Source organism: Spinacia oleracea, chromosome 5, assembly GCF_020520425.1.
Source record: "Spinacia oleracea cultivar Varoflay chromosome 5, BTI_SOV_V1, whole genome shotgun sequence".
Classification (NCBI taxonomy): Eukaryota; Viridiplantae; Streptophyta; class Magnoliopsida; order Caryophyllales; family Amaranthaceae; genus Spinacia; species Spinacia oleracea.
The window spans coordinates 33568864-33579963 of record NC_079491.1 but is presented as its reverse complement, the minus strand read 5'-3'; the positions used below and the strand labels follow the sequence as shown (position 1 = coordinate 33579963).

Below are 11100 nucleotides of genomic sequence, written 5' to 3'. Positions count from 1 at the left end.
CCTTTTGTATTTTCTACAGATCACTTGTTGACCACGTCACCAACGGCAACAGCAACGAACGACATCATCAGAAGACGACATCAACGAACGACGCTATCAACTACAAGCGACGACGTCTCCATGGTCATGACCCTTAAACTTATTGGATCCCAACGACGACATGTCGCTTCTAAGCGCGACCACTACAGACGACGCCGGTGCTATTTATGTGCACGTAACTTCGTTTTCCGAGTACCTCACAGGTGACATCTATTCCACAACGAACAACAGAGACAGCGTAAACAACATTTTAAGCTAACGACGTGTATGCACCCTCGACGCTTGTCCAAACGCCTAACCAATCGCCAAATACAAAACAGAGAAACACACGTCTTTCCCCCTCAACACTGACGAAAAACAAAGCCGACCCAGAATGCTCATGTCCTACTTAAACTATTGTTCTGAATATCCCATAGGCTAAAGTCTCTTTCCATAGATTGCGCCATCCAAACATCTTATCCCTTGTCCTCGTGTTATAGGAAACCTCACAACCCTTCGACTCTTCTTGACATTCGTCATAAGGTTGCTTCGAACCATCCACTTCATTCACCTGTAACTTCAACTCAGTCGTATGCTACCTATCCTCACATGACATTGCAACCATCTAAAACGATTCAACCATACGCACACTCGACGCAACTTCCTTCTCTAAATTCTTCGCAAGACTACGAACAAATGAAGAGGCTTATATCGCCTTCATACGATAGATGTCGCACAACAGTGACAATAGAGGCACGCCTGTAAACATCAGACAACAGACTAAGATACGACAGTTGGCCATGACACATGTAAAAACATCAGACAGACAAAGATACAATAGTTGGCCATGACGCCTGTAAACATCAGACGACAGATTAATATACGACGGTTGGCCATGATGCATGTGAGCATAAGACGTCAGACTAAGATACAACCGTTGGTCATGACGCCTATAAACATCAGACGACAAACTAGGATACAACAGTTGGCCATGACGCCTGTAAACATCAGAAGACAGACTAAGATGCAAGAGTTGGTCATGACGCCTGTAAACATCAAACGACAGACTAAGGTACAACAGTTGGCCGTGACGCCCGCAAATATCAAACGACAGACGAAGATACAAAAGTTGGCCATGACGCTAGATACCTAACTAACAGTATGTCTCAACGTGTTTTCGCACAGCTTTTTAAGAACTACACTCTATTGTCTTACGCTCGTTAAGAGAAACGATTCTTTCACAAGATGCCAGGTTTACATCTAATTAAGCTGAGGACACCAACGTCAACATGAAGACACCAATATACGCATGACGACATTAAATGTTGTCAGAAATCATGGGTAACACCAAGTGGCGACGTCATTGATCAAGGTTAAGTACGGAAGACGACGGACAAGTCAAAGATAGTGACAGATTAGCATCGACAGCAAATGAACGTGGTGACAGACTTTGAAGATTATTTTCCTAACTTCCGGCTCGCTACAGTTAGGAAAATGGGGGCTATTGTTATGGATCGTTTCGTACCGTACATGTCGCGGTCTGTTCCTATGTTTGAGGAGCGGTTATGGCTGAGTCATGGAAGACTTGTTGGGAAAGGTCAAAGAGGTTAGCAAAGATCAAGCAAACGGTTGGAGGAGATCAAGGAATCGGTTGAGCAATTCAAGGAGCACTACTAGCACAACTCCCTCAACAAATGCCACACCAAAGTCCTATAAAAAGATCACCACTCTACAATGATGAGACACTTCCAATCTCCATCCGAAATACCCACAATGAAACCGTTGCTGTCTATTATCTACCCCCTACACATAAGTGCCTCGTATCTCCTACTAGCCTAACTGATGCCATCTTTCTATTAAACCCATTCATTCTCACTAGCCTATATTTCTTACACTACTAGGGCCTTACGCCATGTATCATCACTGTTACATCACCTTCTCCAAGGATCCATTATTATTTGCCCAACATATCTTATCCAACATTCTAACCTACTGCCGTAAATATAATAAGCTATCTTTGATGATCCATAACCCATCTAGGTCTACCCCTCGTATCTTCTATGTTACTCCATACGTATGTATTATTGCGAGATACACATTTACATATATGCAGATATCCGTTGTACTTATATTCAATGGGCTTTTTATGCCAGCAACATAGTAGATTGGTGGACTCATGGCCACCCGCGGTTTTTATCCCTTTCGGGTTTTCCGCGTCACCATCTCTTGCCTCGTCTCTCTTTATTTTCTGCCCTTTATTTCCTGTCATCTATTTGCTATATTTAATCTAGTCGTCTATGTCCCAACCAAAGGTCGTCCATACGAAATTTGGCATAAACACGAATCACCCCGAGACTAGTCAACGCTTTTACTATGTAGGCTATAGTCGGCACACAAGAAAGAGAAAATCGGATCAACCCGACACTATTCTATATCTTTAACCGGAACAATAATTTTATCAATTAAGACAAACACATTACCATTTATTATATATAGGTAGGGTATATCCAAAAATAAATTTATTGAAATTAATCATTGAAAAATCTCTCAATGAGTTGAACAATAAAGAATAAAATACATCTAGCCATATAATAAAGGTTGATGACAGAATCTTAAATTTCTAGGAATTGACAAAAGGGTATAACTCATATCTCACGTTACAACTCCCACCCATTACTCTCGCTCCTCTCTTTCCATAACAACAATTTGGTAGCTCACGTATGGCTTCATCCAAGCAAAATTTGCAAGCTTTATTCGTCAAATCTTGGGTACATTGAGTTGACCCGTACAAGTTTGTAAATGCATCGAGCTTCATTTTTCCAAATGAGAAAAATTCCTTAGTTTTAGCACTCTCGAGAGCTAACTTACTCAATAATGTCTTAACATTTTGGTTAAACACATTAGGATCATGACTTACGTTAGCAACGTTCAACAAATAAATTTTGTTTTTGGTATCAATTTTACCAAAGAAACTTTGGTCTAAATACTTCAACAAGCAATTGTCATACCATATAGTTGCCCCTTTGTTATAAGGGCAACTCTTGCGAAGTTCGATACTAGCATCCCGAACACACGCGTTACACTTCGAGGATTTTACATCTCCTCGGCAGAGAGCGATTCCAAAAAACCAAGATGGATGCATACGAGATACGGCGCGCGAAAATCCCAATGGAGAAATATCTCTCTCTAGAGCACCCAAGAGTGCATTAAGGTTCTTTTCATATATGGTATTGGAAGTGAAATTCCCGGAGGTAGATGAACAAAAATGATAGAGTGGGTGTATCGCTAAAACTCTAAGGCTACTTTGGAGAAGGAAAGTAAAGATAAAGTATGTAATATGGATGTTAGACATGATGGAATGTAATGCAAGAGATATTGGGTGGAGATTTTTGATGTTATATGAAAAAACTATTCAATATATAGGCACTTTTTTAATAAATAAATAATAAAAGGTAAATATTACGTCAAAAGTTTGATGAGATTTACATATTCGTTATTAAAATATGCCGTACTTTGTGGCATTTCTATTTTTGGAGGATTTAGGATTCAAAACTTTATAATTTTGTTTTTAGTTGACTTTGTTTCATCTAATTAGTGGTTATCTTAAATCAACTTTACATTTATTTTTCTTTTTTTAAGGAAAAATCAACTTTACATTTCTAACATTCCCTTGAAAATTTATCCTCTTAAAAGTTGTGTAATTACACATAATTCAAACTTAATGAAATTTTAGTAATTTTGTTTCAATTCCATCTAACTAAATTGGTCTCTTTTATTCTGGGTAGTTATTTTACTCTTTTAACACTAATTTTTTTTTTCTAACTATATAACCCATTAGGTAGTGTTCCAAGCAAATAATTATAACGATGAAACCTCATATTTCATCAAGTACAGTTAAATTAATATCATATTGTAATTTTTAATATTTAAAAACTATAAAAATGATGGAAAAGAAAAAGGAAAATGTGATCATCAAGAATAGAAAATATAGTAATTAATAATATACCGTGTTTTAAATTTAGTAGAAGGAATTAAGTGTATTCAATGTTATCTCTACTCGACAGTAAAAAAAAATAAAGGGAAAGGAAAGAATGATAGTGAAAATAAAATAAATAATATTTTTCAAATAGTTTACGGATGGTGCAACTCGTGGTTACAATTATTACTTACAATGGTATTGTTGTTATTTACCTAAACCAAAATTAATAATATTAATTATAATTTACAAAAATATATATTTCTCATATACATAAAATAAATGACTTTAGTTGACTTGGTATATTTCACAATTTAAAAATAAACATAGAAAGACGAATTCGAAACTGAAAACTACCTTATTAATATTGTTTGCATCATAAAAGGACTTCACTGGAGTTTCACCGGCAGTCATTTCTCGGCCTGTGAAAATGTGACAGTTGTTAGGTAAGTAGAGTTGAATTCACAGAGAGTGACTCATATTGGAATAAAAATATAAAAAAATAGGGATGTTGTGATCAGGGTGATTGAACTTCGATCACTAATGTAAGGAGCTAGATGAATTATTTACTAGGGTAACTAATCAAGAAACTATGGTGATCGATTGCGAAAAAACAAATACCAACTCTCAATTCCCATTAGCGAATCAATTTCTCTACTAACCTTCCCCGACCACAGGAAAAAAAAACAACTCTAAAGACCTTGAACAAAGCATTAAAAATCTTATCTATAGTGGCACTAGAATTGGCTGGCATTACTTATCTCATCTAAACACAACTCCTATCGGAGATTACACTTAGGATTCAATTCCTTACATTCAACACAACAACAATGAATTAATAATTTCAATGAACGCCCAACGAAATAAATAGGAATTCATCGCCTTAGATTAGGGGTCATCCAACCGCTAAGTTCAGTAGCAGAACTATAAAGAGTACTACTGTGTGATTTAACACAACAAGAAAAATTATTAGGCCCTCGATCTACAACAACTAAGGAACTTATTAAAACTTTTTTAGAATTAAAAGGGACTTACAACAACAAAAGAGAAAGTGTAAGAAGAACTTTCTAGCCCAAATAGAAAATGAAAAACCTCGCCTCTAAGTAATTTTGATTCAATATTTCCACTAAAAATAGGCCAAGAACTCTATAGTACCTATTACAAACTTAAAAACCAAAACTGAGTTCCTCTACAAGTTCATGATCCCCGCAACTGCTTAACAAATGCAGCTCTCAAACTTTGCTATATATATTAGTTACGAAAATGATAAAGGTCGCAACATGCGACCTTTAAGCCGTGTCCCAATGATGATATGGCATGCTTATGTGTCATGATTTAAATTGGAAACTAAAATATTTAACTTATATGATTTATTATACATGCTTCAAATAAAAGGTAGGAAAATCTTAATATTCTAATATGTTTCATTTTTTTATATCGAATACCTTATTTACATAGTAAAAATATTGTATTGATAGTAAAAATATTCTGATGACGCATAGCCTACGTGGCACCTAGGTGTACCAATTAAATTCCGACACGTAAGATTGCGACAACTAAATGTTGTCGCAACTTGCGACCTTTATCATCACGCAGTTAGTTAAAGTATAATACAAATAGTTGCACTTATGATAGATCGAGTAAATTGGTTAAGATATAATCTAAGGTGATGTTTGGTTGCAAGTAAATAGAGGGGGAAGTGTTAGTTCCTAGGAATTGCATATATATCAAGTTGTTTGGTGGCAATGAAATGAGTATAATGGAGGAATTGGAACTTCCTTGGGAAGTTGTAATTCCCATGGAACATGGGAAGTGACTTACCTACCCTCCCCTTGGTAAGTCACATTTCCCATGCCATTTCCCACAATTTACAAATGCCCAAGTTCAACCAAACATCATCAAGCTACTTCCTAGGAAGTTAACTAAGGAATTAACTTCCCATAAAATGAAACTTCCCATGGGAAGTTACTACCCATGTCAATCAAACATCACCTAAATTAGTTATAACATAATGTAAGTAGTTGCACTTATGAGCCAAATAGTTAATTTCTTATATAAAATAGTTAAAGTATAAAACATATAGTTGCATTTATGAGTCGAATAATTAAGTTAATAACTAAATTAGTGAAGACATTTCAGCCTTGAGTTTATACAAACAGCAAGCAATCAACATTCTCATTTAGCCCTCATTTCATTTCTGTTTTCATTCATTCGAAGTTGTGAGCTGATTGCTCATTACAAGTCCTTAAATAGGACGGCGCAGCATCAACCTAGAAGTAAGGGCTGGCCAATCATTGTCCTAGGATAATACCCTAAACATGACTCATACAAAGAGACAAAACAAGTCACATGATCCCATAAGTTGAACATGTGACTTTACAACTAAATGGGCTGGACAATAAGTAATGAAATGGGCTAAGATCTTAATTAAGCATGCTGACACACTACCATTCTCAACACTCCCCCTCAAGCTGAGAGTGCAGGTTTAGAACAAACTCCCAACTTGGAGAGAAGGTAGTGTTGTTGTTGAGTGGAGAGAAGCTTGGTGAAGACATCTGCCAGTTGATCCACACTAGCAATCTTGGTTGGTTTGATCACACCTGTTGCTGCTTTTTCTCTGATGAAGTGATAGTCTATCGCAACATGTTTTGTTTTCTCATGGTGCACAGGGTTGGCTGCAATTGCCAATGCTGCTTCATTGTCACACTGAACAAGAGTGGTGCCCAAGTTTGGTAACCCCAAATCCTTCAAGAGTTGTTTCAGCCACAATATTTCACACACAGTCAGTGCCATTGATCTGTATTCAGCTTCAGCAGTGGACCTAGCTACCACAGATTGTCTTTTTACTTTCCAAGAGATGGGAGAGGCACCTAGAAGGATGCAAAACCAGATGTTGACCTTCTGGTGGTAGGGCAACCTGCCCAATCACTATCACAGTAGGCTTGGAGTTGAGCAGAAGAGTGTGAGGCAAGAAGAATTCCTTGATTGGGTGAACCAGATAGGTACCTTAGCACCCTCATAGCAGCTTGCATATGAACATTTGTTGGCTTGTGCATGAATTTACTCAGTACATGGACAGTGAAGGCAATGTCAGGTCTTGTGATAGTGAGGTAAATGAGCTTTCCCACAAGTTTTTGGTAGGGTTCAGGATCTCCCAACACATCACCAATATCAGCAGATAGTTTCAAATGAGCATCCATGGGGAGCTTGAGTGGTTTACAGTTAGTAAGACCATACTCATCAAGGAGATCTAGTACATATTTCCTCTGTGAAAGGAATATTCCTTGATTGTTTCTGTCAACTTCAATTCCTAAGAAGTAGCTTAATTCTCCCATGTCTTTCATTAGGAATTGAGATGAGAGGAACTCCTTAGCTTCACAGATAGATGACATGTCATTTCCTGCAATGATTAGGTCATCCACATAGACTAGGATGCTTGTGAAAGATTTTCCAGTTCTTTTGGTGAAGAGAGAGTAGTCAGACTTGGACTGAGTGAAGTTGTTGCTTTTCAGGGTTGAGCTCAATTTAGCAAACCACTGTCTAGGGGCTTGTTTGAGTCCATACAAAGATTTGTTGAGTTTGCACACTTTTGCGGGATCATACTTAGGAACAGACTCCCCCTTGGCTTGAACTGTTATCCTGCTTCCCATTTCAGTGTATCCAGGTAGCATTTTCATGTACACATTTTCCTGCAAGTCACCATGAAGAAAAGCATTCTTAACATCCATTTGATGTACAAACCATTCTTCTATGGATGCAACAGCTAATAGGGATCTAATAGTGGTCAATTTTGCAACAGGAGCAAATGTCTCCTCATAATCTATCCCATATCTTTGTCTGTTCCCCAAGACAACAAGCCTTGATTTGTGTCTTTCAAGGAATCCATCTCTGTCATGTTTGTGTTTGTACAACCACTTACATCCTATAACTGTCTTCCCTGGTGGTAGGGTTGTAATCCCCAAGTATGATTCAGTTCTAGGGCCTCAAGTTCCTCATTCATAGCTTCCACCCAATTTGGGTTTGAGATGGCTTCTTTGAAGTGAACTGTATTGGGTTTTTTGGTGATGTGAGACATGAAACAGGAGAATCTAAGAGTGTTTGAGAACTCAGTCACATTTTCACTTTCTTTTGGTCTGTGGTGGTGTTTGCCATGTTTGTGTGATACTGACTCAGTCAGGTGGGTGGTTTATGAGTTCTGGTTGATTTTCTTGGTGGAGGGTCTACGGTAGGTTCAGGGCTATCTGGTTCATCATGATTAGGAGTTGGTTCTGTCATTGGTTGAGTGTCTTGGTCATCACTGGTCTCATTGTGAGTTTCAATCCATGCAGTGTTTTGGTTCAGGTTGAGAGGGTTGGACTCATTTGTGTGTTTATGAAATAGCTGGTATGGGTATATTTCCTCATAAAATCTCACATCCCTAGATACAAAGGTGGTGTTTGTGGTCAGGTTAAGCAGTTTGTATCCTTTCTGGGTCATGGGATAACCAATGAATACACAGGGCACACCTCTAGGGCCAAATTTATCTGCAGTTCTACTGGGATTGTGACACATAGCTAAGCAACCAAAGACTTTCAGATGATTATAATTAGGTACAGTTTTGTAAAGTACCTCATATGGTGTTTTGTGATCAAGAATTGTGCTTGGTAGTCTATTTGTCAGATGAACTGCAGTAAGAACACAGTCTCCCCAAAATTGGAGTGGAAGGCCAGCCTGAAATCTCAATGCTCTCCCCATTTCTAGAACATTCCTGTGCTTCGTTTCTACTCTCCCATTTTGTTGAGGTCTGTCATTGCAAGAGTTTGGTGAGATATTCCCAATTCAGTGAAGAAAGAGGTGCATTTCTTGTCATCAAACTCAAGAGAATTATCTGACCTTATGATCTTCACACTATACCCAAACTGATTCTTTGCCATGTGAACAAAGATTCTGATTGCTTCAAATGCATCAGACTTCTGTCTCAACAGGTGAACCCAAGTCATTCTGGAGTGGTCATCTACAACAGTTAGAAAGTATTTGTAGTGACCCCTTGTTTCAACTTTGTATGGACCCCAGGTATCAATATGAACCAGTTCAAATGGCTTGCTTGCTCTTGAGTTGTTTGGCTTGAATGGCAGCTTTGTGAATTTTGATAGGGGACAGGTCAAACAAATGTCTTCTGTGGTGTTTTTGAACCCTTTAAGCTCATGTATCTTGTTGATTTTGTTGAGAGGAGCATGACCCAATCTGTGATGCCACAGGGTGGTCTTGTTGAGAGGTTTTACTCCTTGTATCACTGCAGGCACACTCAGAGTGGTGGATGCATTCATGCACTGGATATTCTGATCTTTGAATTCTTCAATAATATCACCCAGAGCTTTGTTCACAAGATAATACAGACCATTTGACACTCTCCCAACTCCCTTCACCTCTGAAGTTCTCCTATCTTCAATGATACAGAATTTTGGGTGAAAGGTCACCTTACACTTCCCATCTTGAGTGAGTTTTTTGACTGACAGAAGGTTGTATTTGAAGGCTGGAACACACAGTACATTTTTAAGTTCTAGCTTGTTTTCAAGGAGAGCTTCACCACAGTGACTAATGAGAGAATTTTCTCCTGTAGGCAAGTTGATTCTTGGTTTGTTGTTGCAAGTTCCTATCTTTGACAGCAGGTTTACATCTCCAGTTATGTGGTGAGATGCTCCTGTGTCAATGATCCACTCATTGTTGCTTTTGTCAGCAAAATAACACCTCACCATATTGGAGTAGCTCACATCCATTTCTTCTTCAGTGTCAGATCCTCCATTCTTTGAGAGTGCAGGCAGATTTCTCAACAATTGTTCAAGTTGTTGAGCAGTGAAGGTTGTTGAGCTTGATGAGCCACTTTCACTATGACTATGAGCATTAGCAGCCATTCTTCCTTTGTTGCCATTCTTGCCCTTATTCCATTTCTGATTCCCTTTGAATTCAGTTCCTCTCACTTGTGGTTTCTTTCCACTGTAGTCTTTGGGTTTGAATTTGTTCTATTGTTGACTCCTGGCATGCCACTCAGGATAGCCAACTACAATCCAACACTTGTCTTCACTAGTAGAAAAAATGTCATTTGCAACTCATCAATTGCAACTCACGCAAGTCATACAGGCTGCAATATGGGTTTGGTCAACGCGGGTCATAAATGAGCTACTTGCACCGATTTTATTGACCCCGAGCTGCAAGAAAGCAATATGTTTTTTAAAAAATAGATTTCGCAGCGCGTACATACAGTACAAGTTGCAATTAGGCAAATTAGTTGCAACTTCGGCGCTTATTGATTGCTGCAATTCAGAACAGTCGCAACTTCCGCCCTCTGAGATTGCTGCAATTAGCTAGAAACCTTCATACTCGATCAATCATCTTCTCAACCCACCAGTCCTCAATGTACGGTAGATCTAGAATTCCAAAAACAATAACCCAGAGAAAGACCTAGGTTTTCGAATCTCCACAGCCAATTTCTGCTCCTTTCTACACCGCCTGCTACCGCACCGCCGGCTACTGCACCGCACCGCCTGTAACAATCGATTGAGGACTCTCCTTCGCCGGCTACCGCAACACACCGCCTGTAACAATCGATTGAGGACTCTCCTTCGCCGGCTACCACACCGCACCGCCTGCTACCGCACCACCTGTAACATCGGAAAAGGTTGTCTGTTCTTTTTCAACTCCCACCGCCATTTAACACCTCTAACCTCAAGTAAAACCCAAGTTGCAGAAAAGTGGAGGGAGAAAGACGAATTTATCTGGGCTCTCCGGTATCTTCGGTTCAAGCAACTGCAATTGGTGGTAAGTCCATAGTTGGTATTCTGTTGTTTTAATTTTATCAACAATTTCTACGACCTAACATTCCCAATTTTAATTATGTTGTTTTAATTTCGGAACAATTTGTATGACCTAATCAAAAATAAAATTCGTTAAATCAGGAACTGAATTGGTCTATATTAATAGTCAGGGGGTATCCTGGATTTGAACTGTAGAATTTTGATTTGATCTTCTTTGGTTTTGGTTTTAGTACACAGGAAGAGTAACCTATTTTTTGTCCTGCAATTTTATTTCTTATTGAAGTATGAAATTCAAACATTGCTGAGCTTTTTGTT

At 38.5% G+C, this 11100-nt stretch overlaps 1 protein-coding gene across 1 annotated transcript; it reads right to left on the bottom strand.

The window, feature by feature from the left end:
- Positions 1 to 2522: 2522 nt before the first annotated feature.
- Positions 2523 to 3403, bottom strand: LOC110796035 (cysteine-rich repeat secretory protein 38-like). Its single transcript, XM_022001063.2, has one exon. The coding sequence runs from the start codon at positions 3368 to 3370 to the stop codon at positions 2639 to 2641; it is 732 nt and encodes a 243-aa protein (XP_021856755.2). The 5' UTR covers positions 3371 to 3403; the 3' UTR covers positions 2523 to 2638.
- Positions 3404 to 11100: the final 7697 nt, after the last annotated feature.